Here is a 23,927-nt window from a genome sequence, read left to right on the forward strand (position 1 = left end):
AAATCCCATAATGCAATTCCTACAGGAGGACAATAGCATGCATAAGTCAAATATAGCCTCCAGCAAGGTTAATGACCACAGATCTACATCTGTGGATCTCGACGAGGAGGAAATACGAAGGCAGGGACTGCTGGGAGATGATGGTGATTTGTTTCTCGGTGATCTCAAAGATCCACAGAGGAACAATAATCCCATCCACTGTGAGGTCAAGGCATGATGACCGTGTTTATGCCATGATACTGATATTGGCCTGATCACTTTGCCAACCATCTGCCAGCCGTATTAGAATAAATCCATTTAGGATGAATTACTGTTTAACATCATGCTGGATCGCTGTGGATATAAACCGCTAAGCCCTACAGCCCCAGCTCAAACCTGAGGCCGCACAGATACTGATGGATTACCACAGATTAAAAAGGACTCCTACAAAACGGATTACAGAGCGCACATCAAATAAAAACCAGGGATGTGTTCATTTCACTCAACGTCTGTGTTTTCTGCCACCAAAACAACAAAAGGTAAATCCTTCCAGGTGATGAATACACCAGCTGCTGATTGGCTCTTCTCACAGCGAGAGGGAGGAGCTAAGGGCCATTAGTGGCATAGACAGATAGGATGGAGGCAAGGATATGTAGACAGCAGAAGATATCAATCTGCGAGGACGAGCTGAAGGGGGGTGTGGAGAGAGAGAAGAGAGGTGAAAGGGAGAGTTTTGCCCACCGATTCGGCTCGTCCATCAACACCGTCAGCAGCTGGAGCCGCAGCACTTGTGACAGACAGCTCATGGAGGCAATCGCTTGAAAATCTTTAGTGCCCCTGATTGCTGCAGTTAGCATAAAAAAAAAACACAATCATAACCGAGTCAGATCTGAACACACGCATGTGGTACGCCCCAGCGTCAGACCTGAAAACCCTGATTTATAAGATGGAAGGAAGGCTAGACCGCATAGAACTCAAATCCCTTAGTTATGTATGTGAATATAGCTCAAATGTAAGTACAGACTGGGCCTTTAAAAGCAGCCTGCGTACTATACGACTGAAATTTGACCGAGTGAATCCAGAAACAGTGACAGACTCTGGCCTACACCTCCTGTGAGTCACAGGAACTGTATCTGACCTCCTGTGGGACATGTGATCTTGGAATAGTACCAATATAATTCTCACTAATTGACGGAGAGATTCCCAGACTCAGCTTCAATCTATTTCCAGTATCTTCTGCGTCCTGTTCTGTAAGCTGCTGTGTCAGCACAGCGGCAGAGCCAATACGAGCCAAAGCAACGAAAACAAAAACCGACGCACGCAGGCTTTTATTTTATTAAGAGTCGAGTGCTTTGACTTTGGAGCTGCTGACATACCTGTGCTAAACACTCAAAGAAACAAAGTTTGAGATTAATGCTGGTTCATTTTGATTCCTGAAAAGTCGACTTGTTTTTCATCCAGCGGCGGCTCCAGGCCACAGGATGAGACACTTCTACGAAGAACAAAGAAGCAGCAGGGATATCCGTCACTCATTTTCCCTTTTCCTCTGCTTCCGCTTGTTCGTTGCAGCAGCAATTTTCTGATAAAGCTTTTCTGCTAAGAGCAGCTCCAGTCACTCAACTGATACATCCGCGTAAAATTGTTTTTTAAGTGATTATCTAAGGTTCAAGATGTCAGAAAGAGTCTCTTGCACATTACTGTTGACTCAAAATAACACAAAGTTTTCCAAAGGGCTACTTCCACACCACACACTGCATTAAATCCTCCCTCTAAAGATGCACTGAGGAGCAACAAACCACCCCGTCAGGAGGAGGCAGCACTGTGGATTTTTCCACACCTCCTGATGGAGGCACAACAATACAGGAACACACCAGCCAGGCAGAAGGGAAGCGACCTGAAAAAACACAGCGCAACAGCTGTGTCAACCAAACAGGCAGAGCGCCACACAAACACACACCCAGACAAACTTAGACACACACACACTCCTCAGAAGCCTCATAATCGCTCTCACTTCCAGTTCAACAGGATACACATCCTCATGGCAGTGCAAGGAAGAAAACTAAGACAGAGGAAAGACACAAAGTTTTGTTCAAACCAATAAACCTTGCAGCCAAAGACAACACAAAAAGCAGGATTTTATGGCAAAACCAAACTGATCGCACTCATTTGATCCTAATAAACGATACTGAGCCACTATAAGAAGCAGGGTGATATGCTACATGATACTGCTGACTGAGTCAATGTACACAACACGACTCTACACATCATCCAGCAGCGAAGAGCTGACACTTTCTCCATTTGCCTCGCGGTTCTCCCCCCTTCGGGGACTTTCACCTATGAGTACATGACCCATTTTTTTCTCTGGATCTCGGCTTCAAAGCAGCATCGCCCCTGAGGGAATCTGACATGGCTGATCTTAAAGAGACAGGCAGACATTTAACTCGCACTGATATACCATGACAGCCAATTCCGCTCTTCACTTCAGTGACTTTTTCAACTGTGTTTGTCAAAAAGACACTTGAAGCTGCATTTGTAGAGTTTCAACTTCAGTAAGCCATTGTAACAAATAAAAATAGACTGTTAGTGTAGTCAGGGTGATGTTAAGGTAAAGGTTCACCAGAGAGTGTTAACTGGTGATGTAATATCACAAGTCAGTATGGTTTCCTTTAGTTTCATATCTTCAGCACTTAAATGCATCAAAAAATAAGACTGAGACATAAATTACTGCACAAGAGTACCAATCCTGAAACCCAAAGCCCGTTTTCTTTCATTGCCTGATATTTAGTCTGCAGCCTGGCCAGACAGGCCTGCAGTTACATAACGCGACGACCAGCCCCAACCAGCACAAGTTAGAAAAGCAGACAGTAGATCATGAGGCCGTTATCTCTCTGGCATCCAACATCCATTTAGGCAGAGGTCATGGAGATTGATGAGGGGTGCAGGGCACCCAGCCATAACAGGAAATGGACTGATGTGAGGACCCTTTCCCATGAACTGCACCAATGGGTGATGATGTACAGAAGCAGAGACAAGGTGAGAGTCATGAGACCTGAGGACAGAGACATCCTGCATGCATGTCTGTATATCCATGTATGTACTGTATATTAATGATAGTGGACTGATCTGTGTTTGCAGTATGCCAACTAATTCTCATGAAGCTTACAAAAACGCACCATATAAAAAACTGAGCAGATTCAAAAGACGTAAGAGGCCACATGAGCCCATATGACAACAGTGCAGGCACGAGTCAAACCTGTATGTTTTCAAGGGTGCTGTGTATCGGCTGTTTTGCTTTCCATTCTGTTTCCATTGTTGGTGGGACTAGGTACACTTTGATACGCACGTCCAAGAAGAATCCATAAAGTCCAAGTCATGTTGAAAAAATAACAAACACTTTAACAAACACTTCCAACAAAAATAATTAGGTCAACTCAGAGAACCCAAAACAGTCTTTTTACTGTGTCAGTTTCGATGGAAAAAAATGAAAAAGGATCGAACAGATGAATCAGGATTCAAAGAAAATGTATGCCCTTTCCTAGTTCCTCACCAAACATTTTTTCCCCCCACCCATTTCCTACTTCCTGTCTATCTAACCTGACACACCTGAACATAGCCCCTCCCTTCCCATGCAATTCTCAACACAAAAGCCAGGTGGGATACTAGATAGAAGAGAGATAAAAGAATACAAATGGAACATTAAACAATCCAAAATAGCTATAGTAGAATAATAGAATAAGGAGAATAAAGAGAATAATCCAAGGGCACGATGACTGTGACATAATGGCTCCAACATGGTGAGCCTAGCAGTGACAACACAGAAACAGCCACCATATTAACATGCTTTGGATGTCTCAAGACACCAGATTAATACCTGCTCAGGCACAAAGATCGACCACAGCAACATGCACAAGAAGGCAGACATTTTGGCCAAGTGGTTTTCAACACACTTGTGGCACACATGGAGTTGTCAGCCACCTCTGTTCACCTGACAGCTAGGAGCTTCTGTGAAGGGAAACTGAATAGGCAGGAGGTGATCTGAAGGGGGATGAGGAGGGAATTTCATCCCCCGTGTTAGCAAAATGACCACGACACATCCGCCTTGTTCACCTGCCATCCCTCCTCTCCTGTTTGGTTGAATATGTTAGTTTTGTCTTCCTGACTCATTGATTCTTGATCTGACTGAGGTTTGTGCAAGTTGGAATCTACGGCCCTGACCACGGCTCTGAAATATCAGTAGCCTCGCTGTGCTGTGTATTGATAAATCCACAGCGCTGTCCGTGGTGCTGACGGCGCAGACGGGTTTGTATTTGCAGACACACTGCTGCCTGTAGTATGCCTTTGAAAATCCAATATAGCTATGATCATTCATTCATTATCATCATTATCATCTGTGCTGCTGAAAAACACACCCCCAGACCAAGACACCTCCATAGCAAAACATCTGAGGGGAGACATCACTACAGATGGAATCTTTCCTGTGAGGTTAGGGCTAGGGCCATCCCCCATGTTAAAAATGAACAAATCACCTACATGCATGAATGCTGCTGGCTGTGTGTGGTCTGCAGGGTGTGTTTTCCCTCTCTACCACCTGGATTTCAAAGGGTTTTCCAAACTAGTTGAGTACTGCTACCACAGGATGATGTGAACAGTGACCGGCTGGTCAGCATCAGCATGATTTTAGCCAGAAACTAAGATTTAGTTTATTGAGGCTTGTACATATTTTCATCTATCTTTCTTCAGTTTGTACGCATTGTTATGCACAGTTCATTCAAAATACTGCATTTATTTCATACACAAAATGCCACTTAGTGCTACCCTTTTCTTGTGTAATGAGGTCAGTGACAACCAGTTGACTGATTGCTGGCTATTGTGCAAAACTCGGTGTTGTAACACTCCTACTGCACGCCCCCAGTTAGAATTATTTTAGTAGGTATGATATCACTAAGTCCTTCTTTTCAGATGAGAAGGCATCTTCTTCTTTTCAACACATTTGATTCTGTGAGCACTGACCTACTTACTGCATGTCCACTTTCTCAGAGCAGCAAGACCAGAGGCTCTTTGTTTTCATAGTTACTGTCAAACTCAGTCAAACAGTACATAACGTGCCAATGAGGACATTTTAACGGAGAAGTACTAAGAGGTGGGAATAGTTTAGTTTGTCAAAAACATAAAGGTTTTTCATTTAAAATACTCACACTGGAGAAGCTTGAAGCAGGAAGTGTTTTTACAGAAGCCATGACTTAAAGATACAGTGAAATCAATTCTTAACCTGCATCCCTGCACGAATTTGTCTCTTTCCATCTGCTAAATGTCAGAATATACGTGTATATACAGTACATATGAAAATATTTCACTGACTCATCCTGCACTGTAGTTTGTATGCATTGATTTATTCAATCAAATGCCATTTGGGGCAAGCAGCTAAACTCAAATCAAACCTTTTTGGAGGTTTGGAGGTGTGCGTTGGAGTCACATGGCAAAAACTGTTTCTGTTTACAGAAGAGTGTGGTTGCAGTCCAATTTCTTAATTTCTAATACTGCAGGTGAAGAAGGTGTGGGCGGAGGCCAACAGTCCTCCACAACTCCAAATCACTGTGATTCTCCAGAGACTCCAGACTTGCTACAGCAGACACATTATGAGCGATCAAATTAAATCCCTGAACAAATGCATCAAATCCCTTTTTAATTATACCACAAATACTCCATTTTGATTGCAAATGCAACACATTACAGAAGATTAGGGTGCTCTAACGGCCATTTCACTGCAACTTTAAAGATGGATCACTTATCAAAATGGTCAGTGATGAATCATTTTATTAAACCGAATATCAGCTAATAGTTTTTGTCTTATGTCTCTATGAGTGTAGTTTGGTTAGTTTCTGTTCAGTGCTCAAAAGGAAACAAGACAGGGAGATTTAAGGTAAGCTGGTAAACAACTAATAGACAGCAAGGGTGCTGAAAATGGCAGACCGTGCCCCTTGACACGTCACAGTCATGTCACGCTATCCTTCCCTTCTTCCTCCTTAACGTGCGTTCGCTTGTTTTGTTTTTGTCACCGGAGGACGAGAGCGCCTCGGCTGATGCTGCTCGGCTTTCGCAGTGCGCCGATCATCTTTAAGTGGATATTTCTGTAACGCTGTGTTAAAAATGTCTCAGCCGCACATGTGTGTATGTATGCAAAGGGAGGATGGAGAGAGCAGTCACGTGCTGCTGAGAAGAGTGGGAGGAGGAGGAGGATGTCTGCCAGCTCTGACACAGCACTCTGCCTCAGTGAGAGGGAAGGGGAATTCATTAAGATTATGAGCCACTGTGCATTAGAAAGCTCTATTTCAGCCAGCCCTTCATGCTCTGTAACCACGGCGACATGACATTTTGCCATGGATTTATTTGGGAGCCTGTGTGTGTGTGTGCGCAGCATGTGTATTTGCTGATGCTACACGGAGGCCCAGGGGCAGCAGGCACTGCGTCAGACACTGAACCCAGACGAGTGTGTGATGCTCTGGTTCAGTGATGCTTCCAAGGTCAGAGGAAAGCTTTGTGTGTGTGTGTAAGTGAGAGTGTGCGTTTGTGTGCAGCCAAGTGAGTGCGTGTGTCCTCCTCTGTTTCACCTTTGTCCTTCCTTCTCTGCTACAAAGGCCTACACAGAGAGCAGTGAATACACACCAGCCTGCCTGCTGCCTGATACTTTCAAAGAAGACTGAACTGACTCATCACAAGCAATCGCACACTTAAAGGAATAGGTCAATATTTTGGAAAGTGTGCTCATTTGCTTCCTTTCAAAGAGTTAAATGAGAAGATCAGTATTAGTCTTTTATTAATCTGTGTGTTAGGTACAGAGCTAGAGTCAACATGTGCTTAGAGTAGCTTAGCACAAAGGCTGAACGAGTGGGGAAACAGTGAGACTGGCTCTTTGGAAGGATCAAAAATAAACCAAACCAACACCTCTGAAAATCAGTAATTAGCAAGCTGAATATCATCTGTTCATTCCATACATAAAGTGACATGCAAAAACATGAAATTCTAGTTTTATGGGGGGTTATATGCTGGAGCTATCCTGTTCATCCATCTGCTCAATACTCCAGCTGTGGTTCAGGTTTCCTCATACAATCACTAAAGAGAGGCTTTGATTTTAACGATACCAAACCAGGCACACTCTCGGTGACACCAAGACTCTGGGAATCTGCCTTGTCACTGCGCCAGGCTTTTGTCTGCCAAGAAACTGAGCTTTCGGCTGAGCCAGGCTGGCTGTTTTCCTCCACTTCCATATATCTGCGATGCTGGGCCAACCACGTCCTGACAGCACTATCAATTTCTTTTTCTCATTCTCGTCAAGAAAGCAAATGAATGTATTTCTCAAAATGTCCAATTAGTGCTTGGATGGTTTCAAAGTCCTGCAACAACAGACAAGACTGAAAGAAACAACAGTACTTAAAAATGTACCCAGTGAGTACACAGTGGGTGTAAGACTGTGGCATGAAATCACAACATCCCTGGTTCCAGTCAGGCTGTTGTTTCTCCACCTTCATTTCTGCTCAGTGGGCATATTTTGTCTCTGAATTACTTGCACCTGTTAGGCAACTACAGCATGGTGATCAATCCTTACTGGGATATTACTGTTTGCATGCTGAATGCTGAGTGTTGATTCGACAGCACTACATGTGCAGGATGAACATCATGACCCTGAACAGGAATCAGCAAGTAGACAATGAATGCATGAAAGAAGGCTTGGGCAATTTCACTATAAATATACTGTACTGAGACTATATTGATCTGCTTGTGGTCACATTTTTGGATTTACAGGATTTTTGCAGAAATGTGATGACGTATCTTGATTTTTGAGCTACATATTTCAGTCAATGTTCCGATTTAGCTACTTTATCTATAACAACTTTCACACTTCCCTTTCCCGAAAATGTACTACTACATCAATATCAACACAGGAAATTACATATTGTGTGAAACAAGATTTTCTCCATATAAGCCACCTCGCCTCTTGAGAAATATAAGGAATAGACGGACTAACACAAACTCCTGCACAAGCCCTATATGTATTAGACTGTGCAGTGTTCACTCCTGAATGTCAAATCAGAACATTTCTTTTGAATCACATGGTTGCAATTTACCAGAGGAGCTGCTGTGCTCCCTAAGCTTCATCAACATGAGGAGCAGCGCCGTTCTGATTTCAATATCTACCAGCTTGGGTTATTGCTGGCTGCTGAGATCCTCATCATTCAGCTTTATTTTCCTTCTGTTGCTCTCTGGGACTGATGCTCATACACAGTCCTGAAAGGGGAGGGTGAAGCTCTGCTTGCTGCCCATCCCCCTCCTTCATCCTGGCTGCTACAGCCACTGCTGCAGAGAGGACCCATGATGGTATTGCCCTCCCTTTTTGCCCCCACCACCTCCACCAATCCCATCCCAGCTTCACCTCAGCCAAACAGGGCGCAGGTGTTGCCTGCTGCGTCCCAGCCTTTACCTACTGGGAAACATGCATCGGTGTTTACATTGTTCTGGAAAAGAAGACTCGCACGACACTGAGTGGCTGCATGTGCCTGCCTTTAGTTTTACAAACTGGGTTATGTAATTGCCACTCAAAAGACCTAAGTAATTAAATAATGCAAACATTCAAGATTATTTGGCATGCTGTATTGTATAATGCTGTAGGTGCACAGATATCTCATGGTCTTATATACAAAAATGCAGCCATATTACAGAAAATCTCATCATAAGCACGACGACCAGTGATGCAGAGCATAAAAATGCAGGTCTAGGCTCACACTAACACTACTTCTCACCTCAACCACTGTATAGCAGTAGGGCAAAGAATACTGACTAATTACCTATTAAAATAAAGCTGCTTTAACTCCACAGCCGGGCTGGCCAATAATCTAGTATCATCATTATCATGATAACATGATCATATAATGTTACTGATTAACAAAATTCCAATGTTAAAATCAACAATTCCGACAAACTAATTAAAAACTGACAAAATGAGTCCATAAAGGTTTTGCTGGACATCTGTGAAGGTTGTTTTTTTTAATAACTGGAACATAAATTTGGTCACTGTGCATGTGAATTGGTCTTATTTCCACATATTGTGACATGACGTAAAAACACATCGATAACATTATGTTATATAATTGTCTTCAGCCATGTCCTCAATCCTGATGAAGGCTCACAGTTTCATATACCACAAATACCACAGCAATGCTTCATTCTATTGATTATATAATATGGCATTGTAGGCTTGGTTTCAACGTGAATTTACATTTTGGAGATTTAAATCGGTGGTGGTTCAGGCTCAACTCTTGCTCCATGTGGGAGGCCTGATTCCCAGCCAAAGCACAAACCCTTTCACCCTCCATCGTATCATGGTCAAACAATACTGCAAATCTGTGTGACCGAGGAAGTAGATGTCTATGTATGCATGATGGAGCCTGGGGTGCGGGGCCCAAATATGTGCAGCAGGACGGGTGAAAAACGTGATACACCCTGATAGGATTTACGGAAATTAGAGACTCATCAATCTTACTGCCAGAGACAGAGAGGCGTAAGAGCCAGTGGGTGATTTTTTGTAGTGAAATGTGAAACCGAATCAATAAGCTGAACAACAGACATCAAATGAAGCAAATCCTGCAGCACGGGCAGGGCACGATGCCGACAATGAAGACAACATGCGGCCGAACAAATGACGGAAAACCTGAGTGATGTATTGGACACCTGGCTTCACGTTAAGCGTTTTCTTTGGGTCTTTACTATGAAGGCCTGCCTGGCATTGTTACGACCACCAACACTTGCACCCAGATGACCCTGCTGAGGAGAATCGAGCTGCGCCTCCATGTTCCGGCCTGCATCAGCACCAAACACCGACACTGCCGGAGCATCCGCAGAAATAAACGAGTCTACATGACAAAATCACATCCTGGGCAGTCGAGTCTACACACACACAGACTGGGTTTGATCGGTGGCGCACCGCCAGTAAAGGGCATGATGATGATGATGAAGATGATGAAAGGGCATTCGCTGATCGTTAGTGGACGGTATCATGTGTACTGCTAATGCGGAATTTCTTGCGTGGCGGCCTTTTTTAGGCAACTTTCTCGTCGTGCAGACAATCCGCCATTAATGTGAAGCTGACAGCAGCTTGATTCAGTTCTGAGGAGCTCCGGTTAAGGAAGGGTGTTTTACGCAACCGATCCATGCTCCATCTGAGGGGTGAGGCACTGCTGAATTCAGGGAATCCCGCGGACGGAGAACGTTAGTCTCCAGTCCTTTTAGAACCAACAGCATTACATTCGATTATTGGCTGTAATTAGCTGACCGTGAGGAGCGAGAGTCCGCCGCATCCTAGTGGAACAATATTCAAGCAGAAGCACAGTTTGTGTTGCAGCTTCAATGCAGCGCAGATCATTGCTGAAATCAACGCTGATTGAGGCTAAAAGGACATATGCGGGCTACATTTGCCTCCAGGCTTTCTGCATCCTTCTGGAGAAGGGTGCCTACGTTTTCTGTCAGTGGGCTAAACACCGCTTGTTAAAGCAATTTCCAGGTCTCCGCCGCTTGAACTGCAATTGCGCATCCGCGCCGCAGGAGCCCAGTGAGCCCAACCTGCCTCTGCAGGCTCTCTACAGCTCCCTCACTACACGGCCGTGGTTTACAATAGGGATACAATGGAACACCAACAGCACCACCTTCATCACCATCACCATCATCACCCAGATGCACTAGCTGACACCCGCATCCTGGAAAAACACACTCACTCAAACAAAACCGCTTTTACGCGAACGAATTTAGAGTAAAAAATAAAATTAAAACAGATTCTTACTTTCGCCGACCACCGCCTTTAATCCGATAGGTGCCATGATGCTGCTGAGTGTTGCACTGACTGTTCCCTCTCTGCTTCCTCTCTCTCTCCCTCTCTCTCCCCCCTTCACATCGCTGCGGAGGAGCCTCCGGTTGGAAACGTCACTGCGTATCCTTCCGCATCAGGCTCTCATTGGTGGTGTTTGACGTTTGGCTACAACTGCGACTTACTAGCTTCTCACAACTTCTTATTTCAGCCTTGAAGGCTACTTGTTCTTAAATCCGTCACTAATCCTCACATCATTCAGGAAAGATAGTTTGTAACCTCCTCCTCCAGAAACACGCCATTCAATTATTGTCTGTATGTAGGCTTATATAAAGTATGCAGGTGAAAACCCTACAACCGTCTGTCATGTGTTGACCATGTCTTGATTTGATTTTGCTGTGTTTAAGTAGTGATATAATAACATTATTGAATGTGGCAATAAAAAAGGCAACAGTGAGACCAGTGTGATGTCTACAGGTTGCTTAGTTTCCCTGAAACAGCGAAGCCAAGATATATTGAGTTTATAGAAATATTAAAGAGGAAAAACTGAAACATTTGAGACGTTTAAACTAATACTGACATTTTTGCTTGATAAAAGAAATTTATGGGAACAATTAAACCATTAACCATGATGTACTTTATGAAACTGAAGAGTAAACATTTGTTGATTGTCTTAATATGGAGATCAACAATAAACAACAAGCTTGCTCACATATTATATTGTAATAAGAAGATATGAGAAAATTCTAATGGTGAATTTGTTCATCATTGATAACATTGCGCATGTTTTTCCGTCAAAGGTTGACTTATTTCACGGCTCTTTTCTGCATTAAATATATAAAAATGCAATGAGTAATTGGATTTGTATCAGGTTCGCTAACATGAAGCATGTGAGTGAGGTTCTCTGCAGAGTCTTCAGACCTATGTCAATATTTAACAGCCGAAACACAAAGCGACCACAAGAGGGCAACATGCATCTTTCTGCAGGACAACGCACACACGGGGCATCTATCCATAAATATGGTGAACAGTCTCTCTCACAGTGCAAAACCTCTGATAGCAGTCATCTTATTTCAGGCTTAATCCTGGAAGTTAGTGTTTTAAATGTCATATTCATAAGTGTGAAGTGTAAGGCTGAGTAAAGTCGGGCTGCATACAAGTGTCACTCACACGCACAGTCAGTAAGTATGCTGGAAGTCTATTAATCGCAGGCCACACCCTTGGCAGGGCCGACTGAACACGTTGGACCAGTGATGACTCCCAGAGGGTGTGTCCTGCCACTGTGAACCAGGCCAGTGTTCACCTCCTCCCGCTCCTCACCGGCGGGGAGTTGTCACCTCGTCTCAGTCCTCCTCCTCTGGTCCTTGGAGACACGCAGCAGCGCCGGTGTCGTGCGTCTCTCAGGGGGGAAGCCAAGCATTTTATTTGAGACTGCTGGAATTATCACCAACATCTACATTCAGCTTAAATACGACCTGTAACCAGCGGATATTTGCAGGATCTGTGAGGCGCTCCTGTAGCCATGGGGGACGTGGTTTCCTCTCACCTGGATGAGGGCAGGCGGGAGATGATTACAGGTAAGAGGGGAGCGCCCCCAGCTGCAGCTGAGGGACGAAGGGAGGCAATTTCCCACAGGCTGAAGTTCCTGAAAAAGTCACTTTCTTCATATCCGAAACTGAAACTTTCCTGAAAGTTTCTAAAAACTTAATAGAGCTGTTATGCAGTCTTTAACGGTGTCGTTGAGGCACCTTTAATACATCAACTTCTATTTTAAAGATAGTTTAGATCTTTATCATCATTCAGTGAGCTTCCCATCTGCTCATTTATTTGCTTTTATAAACTCATGTAACAAATCCAGTGGAACAGCAGCTCTCATTCAGCATGTCTACAGCTTTTTAAAAGCTCTTCAGTGCTTTTCTCTCTCTTGGTGTCAGAACTGTCTGAAACTTCATGCTCATGTGCTGGAGATCAGACAAACTATCTTTAAACGGAGCTGTCAGACTGACCTGCAGAGAGAGATCCGCTGAAACCTCCCTGCATGGTTTGTCAAAACAAATCTGATTTAATTTTCTTAAAGTGGTGTTAAAATCCATTAAATTGATTGCTGCAGACACCCAGATTTATTTATTTATTATTATTTTTTATATATATAAACCTTCCCCTGTTTCACTCTAGGACAAAGCTTCTCCTTCATATCAGTGCATTGTTGCTCTGCTCTGCTTGAAGAGTTCCCCTGAATCCCATCTCTGCTGCAGGCCTATTTCTCAGACATAATAAGTAGGTTTCCCAAAGGGGAGCATGTTTGTATAAGTTTGGGACTGACTGCTATTTAAGTCTCAGATTGCTCCAGCCTCCCACTGTGAACTGTGCAGGTCTGTGTGATTATTTCAACAAGGCATGGGAGCAGAGGGAAGAGGAGGAACAGTGCTGGAAGTGGCTGGAACACTTTCATGAATCCGAAGATGCTTCCTTGAAATTATAAGAATGCCATTGCTAGATGTAGTCTGTCAACGCGTCCAAGGTCCAAAATACAACTCAGGAAGAGGGAGAAGACATGCTGGTTTTTATTTTTGAGTTGCCATTTAGGTCCCCCAGACTTGTGCTTTGCAGAAACTGTTGATTAGGAGTCATTTTAGCCTCAGTTAGGATGTTCTTCAGCATTGCAGTGGTGTTTGTGTGCGTATGCTGGCAGGCGAGGAAACCGCTTCTGGAAACCAAAGATTATGTTCTTGAGGTCCAGAAACTCAAGTTTCTCTGTTATTGTTGTTTTTTTTGCGAACCCGACAGATGAATACTACCAGAGATAGTTTAAGGTAGGAAGAAGAACATTGTTAGAAGCTGCCATCTTTATCTTTATAACCTTCTCTGTATTAGCACATGGAGCTGCCTCAGGTGTCATCTCATCATCAAAGGGTTCTTAAAGGTGTTGTCTTGTCAGAGAAGCTTTTTGTGAAATCTCTTCATGATCAAAACATTTCAAACTGAAAGTCCCGAAACAACTGCACGCAGAGCCACCATCATTTCGAGTTTTACCTCAAATGCTGTAACATTTTCTGCATATGAGCGTGGTTGAGAAAAAGATCCACGTGAAGAGTTGAGTCAGAGGAGGACGGAGAGGAGAAGATAATGCGTGAAGCTGCAGAAGTAAAGCAGGTAGAAACATGTCACAAGATTAATAGGTGAAACTGCTGTCTGGCTCTCACACAACCTCCCTCTGTGCTGTTTCTACCCATCTTTCTGTGGATCTTTTGCTCTCTTCTATGGGTGCATGCAAGCATTTACACATGCGTAGCGTAACAAATAGCATGTCTGTAAAAGTCCTCTGAATCACAAGTAAACACTAGTGTTCCTTTGAAAACGCTCTCATTTGTTCACTTCTGTCTTTGGAGTGGGTGTGCACTTTTTATGTGTGCGGATGTGTATTACTGAAGTTGTGGGGACATAAATCTGATTGCACAGTCACAGTGTGGGGACTCGTCTTCCTTTTTGGAACAAAATGCAAGTCCTCATAATGTAACTCATTAAATTTTAGGGTGAAGACTTGGGTTTAGGTTAGGGTTAAGGAAGTAGTGGTTATGGTTAGGGTAAGTCTTCAGGAATTGAATGTAAGTCAATGTGCTGTCCTCTGAAGCAATGGAAACACAGCTCTCTTTGTGTGTGTGTGTGTGTGAGAGAGAGAGAGAGGACTACAAAAGCATTTCTGCATTGGGACTTTTGTTTGACGTGTGCACCTCCCAACAAGGTGATTTCTTCATCCTTGCTGCCCAAGCATACTCTAACAAAATGATCTCCTCCCTCGTGAGCCCACACAACACAAACACAATATGCAAACACACACACACTCACACACACACACACTCACACACATGCACACACACGTACAGTACAAATGCAAATCATCCGCCAACACAGTCCATGTTCATCCATCCGTAATTGTTTTTATTTCATAAGAGGCAAGGTTATATGCTTGTTTGTCTGCAGGCTAATGGAGGTGTTTTCTCAAATGTGTGCCACAGAACAAGACTTGACTTTAAAATGACAACAAAAGCAGGGCATGAGTGAGGCCAGCAGCGTATGCCAACTTCTCATATTTCAGCCACGTATTTTACTGGTTAATAATAATAAATGATGTTTCTGAAGAGATTGAACACATTTCAAAGTTGTTATGCTTGTTAAGTAATGCTAATCCAACTCTGTGAAACAGTTGTTACAGCTGTTTTTTTACAAACTGTATTGTTGTATTGTCAGATGATGTGGTTGTGTAGCTGGGACCTTGCTTGCTAGTGCTATTGGAGAACAGGGATGTACAGTTTTCAAGTGAAGCTGTCATAACCCCAACAAAGCTCAAGTCCATCCCTTCCTGCTGGCTTGCATCTGTATTAAAATCAGTGGGTTTGAGCATCCAGTTTGGGACCGCAGAATTGCTTGTCTGCTCTTTGCAGATGATGTGGTTCTTCATCAGACCGTGACCTTCATCATGCACTGGGATGGTTTGTATGTGAAGATGTTGAAATGTGAATCAGCATCTCAAGTGTGAGGTCATACTGTAGTTCTCTGCTGGAAAACAGTGTATTGCTCCCTGCAGGCTGGAGGTGAGATGCTGCCCCGAGTGAAGGAGTTCAATCTGTCTGTCTTGTTCACAAATGAGGGTGAAATAGTGTGTGGGAATGACAGGTGGACTGACGCAGCATCAGCAGTGATGTGGACATTGTAGCAGGCCTTTGCGGTGAAGAGTGTGCCAAGTCAGAAGGCAAAACTTTCAATTTACCAGTCAACCTACGTCCCACTTACGGTCATGAGCATTAGGTCGTGACCAAAAGAGTGAGATCATGGTTACAAGTGGCCACAGAGAGTTTCCTCTGCAGGGTGACTGGACTCACCCTTCCAGATAGAGTGAGAAGCTCAGACATCTGAAGAGAACTTGAGGTGGTTTGGAATATCATCAGGATCACTCCTGGGTGTCTTCTGTGGACATTTTCAGGTCATATCCAACTAGTAGGAGGCCCTGGGGTGGACCTGGAACACGCTAGAGAGATTTAGGGAGTTTGGGAACATGTCAGGATCCACGAAGAGGAGCTGGAAAATGTTGTTGGGGAGAAGGATGCCCAGATAAGCGATAAGAAATCAAAAGTAATATGAAGATGTACTGTACATTACATGTCATCTTTCCCAGGTCTCTATGGCTGTGTCACAGTTATTTAGATATTTATTTGCATGCAGCATGGCCGTTGGTTGGTCTGTTGTTCAGGTGCTCTGCACACCGTTTCAACCCAGACTGAAATATCTCTACAAATGTTGGATGAATGGTCCGTGGTTTGTACAGATATTCCTGGTTCCCAGAGGATTAATCCCTCTGACTTGAATGATCCCCTGACCTGCCCTCTGGCGCCACCATGAGGTTGACATTGTCTTTCAAGTATCTCAACCGGCTGTTACATGAATTGCCATGAAATTTTAATTAAGACATTCTTCCTATAGGCCACTGTTGAATAAATCATTTAAATATAAAGACATGATCCCTGTTTTATCTAATTTTAAGTTAGTTTGTAACCACATTGGACATTTCCAGCTTTAACAACTGTGCTTTTTGCTCCTGCTGCCAAGCTAATAAATACCTGCCTCAGTGTTTGAGTGAAGGTATGATTGTGTCTTGGTAACAACATCTATATAATTATTATCAGTTTGTTCAGGGTTGATGATGACATCATGAATCTGGGAATGATGTAATAGGCGCATTGATTTCAGGCACTTGTGAGGCCAGGGGGCACTGTCATTTTTCTTTGTGGTTCTTCTATGACAAGAGAGTAACAGGAACTAGCAAGTGAAGGGGTGGAGGGACATGACAGAGCTTCATGGCATGCCTATACAGGTTGAAACAGAGGGTTCAGTGTGTTATTTATGATGTGGTCTTTGTTCCCAAATTCCAATTTCCAAGTGCCAAGTGCGAAAGGCTGTACAGTTATCCAGTCTGCTGACTTTGGCAAAGCAAGACAACCAGTGGAAAGTACCGACTCTCTGCACATTTGGAATGGAAGCCCCCTTAGCTGGCACTTATCTTGTGCGTTGCATAGAATGTTATCTGATATCCGCAGTTAAAAAGGAGGGAAAAAAAAAAGGACAAATTATTTGAAACCACAAATACGGAGCTCCCCAAGTGCTGAAAGATTTTTTTTATTTTGTGCATGCAAGAAATATGCAGAATCTTGTGTATCTAGTTGATTGCACAAGATCCATATGCAAAGATAGAAACTAGGGAAAATACAACAACCAAAAAACCAAATCCTAAAGCTTGAGGCAGTCTTTTGTCTTCAGCAAGTAGGTTTACAAATCATATTACTGATGACAAAACCTACTTGCTGAAGACAAAAGACTGCCTCAAGCTTTAGGATTTGGTTTTTTGGTTGTTGTATTTTCCCTAGTTTCTATCTTTGCATACGGATCTTGTGCATGCAGGAGGACAATATGCAGAATCTTGTGTGTATATATATATCTTGATTGCACAAGATCCATATGCAAAGATAGAAACTAGGGAAAATACAAAAAGCCAAATCCTAAAGCTTTAGGCAGTCTTTTGTCTTCAGCAAGTAGCAATGACAAAACCTGTGTCAGATTTAGAGCTTTCTGATCCTCATATCATATCATATCATATCTCACATTTAACAAGCTTCTAAAACTTTGTTTCGAGTGAAAGAGAATGGATGATAAGATAAACACCAGTGCTGATGCGACACCTGAGTTTCAGTGCAGATACCAAACAATGCTCTTTTTGGCACCTTGCTTTGTGGACTGCAGCATTTTCCATCCAAAAAAAGAAACCAACCTTCTCAAATGTTAAATGCTATTTAAACACAAGCAGACGTACAAGAAGTTAGGGTTTTAAGGTTTGAGAGTCAGCTCTTGTGAACAGTGGATTTCAGAGGAGTATTTGTTTCAGCTTTCTCACACTCCTCTCTAACCTGCCCACCCATCTCCTCCTGGTATGACACAGTGTTTTTCATAAGTCTGTGTGTCCCTGTCCCCTGTCTCCTCCACATTCTCTCCCTGTCTATCCTGTCCTGTCAGCTCTTTCCTTCCTGCTCTCCCACTGCAGGCTGACTCCAACACAGGAAGGATCCAGTGTTGTTTCTTCCATAAACAGATCACAGTCAACACTGTCTGCTGCTGACTGAGCCAAATAAACTGATCGCTTCACTAACTGACTCTTTCAGCCCTGGAATGTGGGAGAAGCTCACGTCCCCTCCAGCAGGCTCGTGAACTAGTCACTAAGATGCTGCTTGCAGACAGTGGTTGAAAAGAAATGCTGAGTCAAGCTGTGCAAGGAAAGTGTGCAATGGAGGAAAACATTGATTCAACCTAATTGACACCCATAGGGAGACTCCCTGCTCTTCTTTTAGTCTATAAAATGAATGAAAACAGTCCAAAATACTTCTCACCATTTCCAAGGTGATGTCTTCGATCCACTTCTTTTATATAATAATAATCGGAATTATCAATTTGTAAAACATGTAGAATGTTACTATTTGATTGAATGGTGCAGACATACGAGCATTTGGTCTATAAATACATCTGAAATGACATTTTAAAGTGAGAGAATGTTCAGAAGTCTGTCATCAGGATGTACTCGTTTGCAAAGCAGCATTTACATTCAAATGTCTTTTGACTGCAGTTGTATTTTAACTATGCAAATGCTTTCCCTCCTGATAATGATATAAAGTACCGATGATGACACGTTAGGCATCTCTGTGTTACGTGCTGCATACGAGTCACAATGCTTTCTTCCTAAACGTCCCACTTTAAATTTTATTAGATGGTACTTTTCATGAAGAGCTGATAGTGGCGGTGAAAGTTGTGGCCTTTTTTACATAGTGAGACCTAATATAAGACAGCATGTCTTTACGGCTTCCCGTCTGCACTAATATTTAACACGAATTTAAATTGCAGCACTGAAACCAGCATGTTGTTTCCCTGTTTCTTTAATATGGATGTTTTCTGATCTTGTGTGTCCCCCTGCAGCTCAGACCAGAGATGTGATGAAGGAGTTTGGTGACGTGTACGAGCAACAGTACGCGGTCGCTCTCTTCAACAGCGTCCGCTTTGAGATAGAAGGAGGAGGGGGTGCGCAGTCGCAGCTGCTTCACAGGAAGGCAAGTGCATTGTAATAGTGAGAAATGAGAGGTTGAAACCTGCTCACAGCAGACAGAACGATACAAGACTGGATTTTAGTTCTTGTAATTACATAGAAGACATAATAACATTTGTTATCATGGCTTTAATATCACGTGAAATAGAATGTTAAAGGATGATTCCAGTTTATCAGAACCTCATTTATGTTGATTATGATAAACATTGTACCCACCAAAGTCACGATGACACACTGAAAAAACATCAAGACAATGAAGTCCAACTGGGCTACAAACACAAACCAAGTTTCTCCAGATTGTCTAAAGCAGAACATTACACACGCAGAATGTCTGTAATGATCCCTTATTGTACAGGAAAACAGAAACAGTGTGCACAGCTATGATAGGGATGCTAGGTCAAAGCTGACACAGGATGTCGGTCTGTAAACTCTGAGCTATGTTTATAATGGACAGTTTGGAGAGTGATTTCACTCATCGTCTTGTTTTTCTTTCCAAATAAGTCAGGCTAACCTGTGTAATCATCCGGCTGTTTGTATTTCTCGACCCATCTGACAGCTTTTAGTGACGTCACCATGTTTCCAGATTCAAGCACTCAATTGCCGATTGGAACGATGGCCAAAATCTAAAAATAAGTTGCAAAAACACACTATTGAACTTCCATTTATGTAGATGCATCTTGCTGTCAGAGATAAAACTTCCTGTCCTGCAAGAATTTTCTTTTTTACCCCTCATGTCATTTGCAGAAATTTGACTGTAATGATCAAAATACGCCACTTAGCATCCCAGCTTAACCTGTCAAGCCTCCTTTGTGCCATCTTTGTTACAAAATGCTTTTCAAATCTAAGGTGGACAAGTTCCCACCGTTGTTTAGAGCTAAACCATTTGTGTATAATGTAAACTTCAGAGTGGGCAGACAGAGCTTGATGTTGTACACGAGGTGTGAATGAGCTCGTTCTTGGGGCCTGTGCACCAGGACATCACCTAACAAGCGAGCCCTCGGCTTTACCGTTTCTGTACGTCTTGTGTTCTTCATCTCCTTTGTTCCCACTTTTGTTCACGTTTTCAATCACTGAAGGAAAAGTGGAGCACATTTCACACATGAACAGAGATGCTGTTTGGATTTCTATTTCAGCAGTTCGTTTACTCTCTTCACTGCGCGGAGGCCAGCTGCTCGTGTGCGCCTGTGACAAACGTAAAATTCTGCACATGTGAACAAACACTTTGCAAACACATATGAATACACACAGAAAGCACAGGGGTCCTTTTTTTTCTGCAAATTTGTTGATAATTTAAGATATTGGGCTACAAATATGCAATAATATGCACAAAAGTCTGTCTAAATCCTGTATTATAAATATACCAATTGCACCACCAACACTGTAGTTTAACCCTTTGTAATTTAGTGTATTGTCATTTTTTTTGTTACTAGAAGTCTTTCTAAGCTGGTCAAACATTTCTGTGGTTATGAGTGTTTCCTTACAGTAGGAAGCCAAACATTTGGGTGCATAAGTACATGAAATCTAAAACCTGTTTAAACTGATTATATCCTTGTAAATTTGTATCTTGGTGTATTAAGTGTAGATTAATAAAAGCCAAAAACTTAGTTACATTATCCTGAGGTCTACCTCACATCACATTATGAGGGATCATCACTTTATTCCTGCTCTACCCTGTGTGACTCAGCCACTCATGCACACAAAATCCACACGTGAGTTAACATTTTCCAGCATCCCAACAGCAGAAAACCTGTTTTCTAACACAAGCACCTTGTTATGTTCCGGCTCTGCTACATCCGTCTGTCTCCTTCGTTATTTCCTTCCTCTCCTTGATCTAAAGCAGGAAATCTGAAAACAAAGTGGGTGGTGTGCATCCTTGAGTAAACAGTAGCACTAATCAAAAATCTCCGCCTCTGCCTATTTGGAAGCACCAGTTAACCTTGTGGTGCATAGTGAAGGGAGATCTGACTGAAACAATTTTTAAATTGTGAGCAATGAAACCCAGATTTGAATGAAATGTGTAATTAATAAAACCATGTACACAAGTACCAAAATGCATTAATGTATAGCATTTATTATGCTTTGTATCTCAAAATACAGTGATAAAATGTGCATTATGTTTCAGTGCTGTCTGTGCCATTTTTCAGGACCCTCTGGCAGGCCGCTCCATCTTCTCAGGGAGTCTCTTTCAGTATCTGGAGGAGAATCGGAAGTGGAGGAATCGCTTTGTATCTGTGCCAAACAGCTACACCATCAGCCTCCATGAGAGCAAAACAGTGAGTGCACTTCTTTCCCAACTAAACGGCTGTCCAATTCAGTGGTTTGGGCACTTATGTTAAAACATCTGTTTGACATCTCTCTAACAGGCACATGAACGGGGCCTCCACCCGAAACTAACCATCAACTGCGCTGGGTACAAGGCCCTGACCTCAATGGAGGAATACTTGGAGCTGATTAATAGCAGCCTGCCAGGTGGGAAAGACAGACTGAGAAAGTGATGAATACACAGTAAACATGGCTACAAATGGTTGATAAAGTAGAGTGTGCCTGAATATATTCTGCTTCTGCCACGTAGTTTCTCATTCTTGTTCTGCCATGTGACTTGTTGTAGGTATCAAGGCCAAAGTGAGCAGTAATCCGTTTATCAAGTGTGCAACCCAGTTCCCCCTCATCCTGTGGCACCCATACGCCCGCCACCACTACTTCTGTGTGATGACGGAGAAGGAGCAGAAGAAGTGGCACGCTGTACTGCAGGACTGCGTCAGACACAGTAACAACGGTAACAATACACACAAGCGCACAATGACCTCGCCTCTGCTGAAGTCGAAGTGAAGCAGGGATGCTATTAGAAAGGTCTCTGGTTATGTGAAGTGAATGGCTTTCAGTTTATTTACTGAAAATTGGGGTGAGCATGAGAGACGATAAATCAATGAATTCAGTTTTTCAGAGTTCACAGAGCATGTAGACCATTTGAAGAGCAGCAGCGTTCTTCTCTCCGTGCTCCACCCTCTACAATTAAGCCTCTCTATCATTGTTGGCGGTTCAGACGAGGGTGTGTGTGTGTGAGTGTGTGTCAGTGTTAAGCCTTTACATGCCATCCAAATGAGCTGGTTGATCTGTGAACGTGAGACGCTGCAGAAATGATGTGACTTTTGTTTGTTTTTGCCTTGCCTCTTGCAACATATTTTTGCATTTAGATCAGAGCGACAAAATTTTACAGCCCATGCAGACAATCTACGTCATTCCAATAGTGGGTGCAGATTGTGTTGACTCAACTGAAGAGAGAGCCAGGCTTTTATTTGACACAAGCTTTTAAATCTAATTTTACTTTTGATCATGTTTAGTGAGAAGCTTCCTAGTTTTTAATTTGATGACAGTGACAATGACAGTGACAATGACACCTTTCAGCAGTACAGAATATAATCCGTTCATTGATTTGTCGATCCAGTGCGTGTAATTGTTCAACAAAAGTGTTAACTACCCTCTGGTGTTAGCTTCGCAAGTGTGAGGATCTGCTGCTTTCCTCTGTTTTAAATTGTTCCAACTTAACTTTAGGTTATGAAATGTTGGTCAGACCAAAGGAGCATTTTGGGCTGTTGTTGATCTCAACATCATTAAAGAATAGCATATATTAGACTCTACTTTAACCACTGAGGCGTTATAATACTTGTCATCACTGTAGAGGTGAGCTGGCCCACTGAGAGGCTTCTTCTAGGATAGAGGTGTTTGGAGAGAAGCATCGACTCCTGTGACAAACAGTGTCCAGATAAATCCTACAGGCCAAGCTTATTACATTATAACACAGTGTCTTCATCAAAAGTTTGAGGAATGTAGTGGTAGTGAGTTGCTGTTTTCCCCTGTTTTTTGAGATTTTTTTTATTGTACAGGTGCCCCGCCTTTATTTGTCTGCCATCATTATTTGAGTGCTGACTTTCATTTATGGTGATGGTGTGTTTAGGAGGACACGGCGGTGTGTTTTAAAGTTAATTTAAAGTTAAGGGATGATCTCTTGACTCTTGATTGTATTAAATGTGTCTTCTTGTTCTGGTGTTGATACACAGCAAGCAGAGACATGCCGGAGGATATGCAAACAGTGTAATCAATGTTTTTGCCATGTTGTCACGCTGCATCTCTCAGCTTGGCAAGACTGCTTTGAGCGGTAGCTTTGGCTTTGTGTCGCAGATTCTGAAGTGGTGTAAATGATTGGCCTGCTTCCAAGCCTCGGCCACGTGGCATGTTCACTGCAAATTGCACACGGAGTTTTAATTGGCAGGCATATTCCAATTTGATTTTTGCTTTACAGCATAGGGAGTCCATTCGCTGCCTTTGTTTGAGGAGAGTCAAGTGACATTTTTGTGGTTATGTGCATGCATGCACGTGTATGTGAGTGTATGAGCTCACATTCAGTATGCTTTATTTCGACTTGACGCAGAATGAATTAGAATGAGCGGGAACTTTGGGAAAGTTGAGATAAAAATACAAAACTACAGAGATTCAGCGATAATGAAACAGCTGCTGCAGTGAATGTGATCAGGCTTGTTTGGATCCTGTTGTCTACAAAGGCAGGTGTTGTTGAGAAAGACTGTAGATAGGGATGCACCGATACCACTTTTTTTCATGTCATTCACACTTACGTTTGAGTACTTGTTGATGCCGAGTACTGTGCAGTTCTAACATGCTCAGCTCACACAGACAGATGCACACGCTTTGCTATGCAGTAGAGTGGGTTTTTTATGTGCCCGTGTCTCTCGGTGGCTGCAGCTAAGGTTACCTCACTGTGTTGATGTTATGGTCCTCGCTTGTTTCTTTGGTTGAAAGTCTCTGAAGCACGGTCACTGCAGGAGTCACATCTGATGTCAAAGCATCAAAGGAGCAGATCACCAAGTAAACTCTTAACAGAGAAGAAGAGGGAAGGTGGATGTCAGAGAAGCAGCGAGGACAAACAGCACGTAAAGCTGG

The 23,927-nt window shown here is 42.9% G+C and overlaps 2 protein-coding genes across 3 annotated transcripts in view; one reads left to right on the forward strand and one right to left on the reverse strand.

Annotated features, from left to right (window-relative positions):
- The window catches only part of stxbp1a (syntaxin binding protein 1a), a 29,533-nt gene extending 18,586 nt beyond the window's left edge, over positions 1-10,947 (reverse strand). Inside the window, exon 1 of one of the 2 annotated variants that reach the window (XM_076758126.1) lies at positions 10,808-10,947. In XM_076758126.1, coding sequence (XP_076614241.1) covers positions 10,808-10,844 — 37 coding nt within the window. In that variant the 5' untranslated portion in view covers positions 10,845-10,947. The remainder of the gene's footprint in view (positions 1-10,807) is intronic. The other variant, XM_076758125.1, reaches the window with a different exon arrangement.
- A 1,250-nt stretch (positions 10,948-12,197) lies between these two features.
- The window catches only part of niban2a (niban apoptosis regulator 2a), a 29,672-nt gene continuing 17,942 nt past the window's right edge, over positions 12,198-23,927 (forward strand). Inside the window, exons 1-5 of the mRNA XM_076758024.1 lie at positions 12,198-12,408; positions 18,845-18,975; positions 21,116-21,244; positions 21,335-21,440; positions 21,580-21,747. Coding sequence (XP_076614139.1) covers positions 12,354-12,408; positions 18,845-18,975; positions 21,116-21,244; positions 21,335-21,440; positions 21,580-21,747 — 589 coding nt within the window. The 5' untranslated portion in view covers positions 12,198-12,353. The remainder of the gene's footprint in view (positions 12,409-18,844; positions 18,976-21,115; positions 21,245-21,334; positions 21,441-21,579; positions 21,748-23,927) is intronic.

This window comes from Chaetodon auriga, chromosome 19 (assembly GCF_051107435.1).
Source record: "Chaetodon auriga isolate fChaAug3 chromosome 19, fChaAug3.hap1, whole genome shotgun sequence".
Classification (NCBI taxonomy): Eukaryota; Metazoa; Chordata; class Actinopteri; order Chaetodontiformes; family Chaetodontidae; genus Chaetodon; species Chaetodon auriga.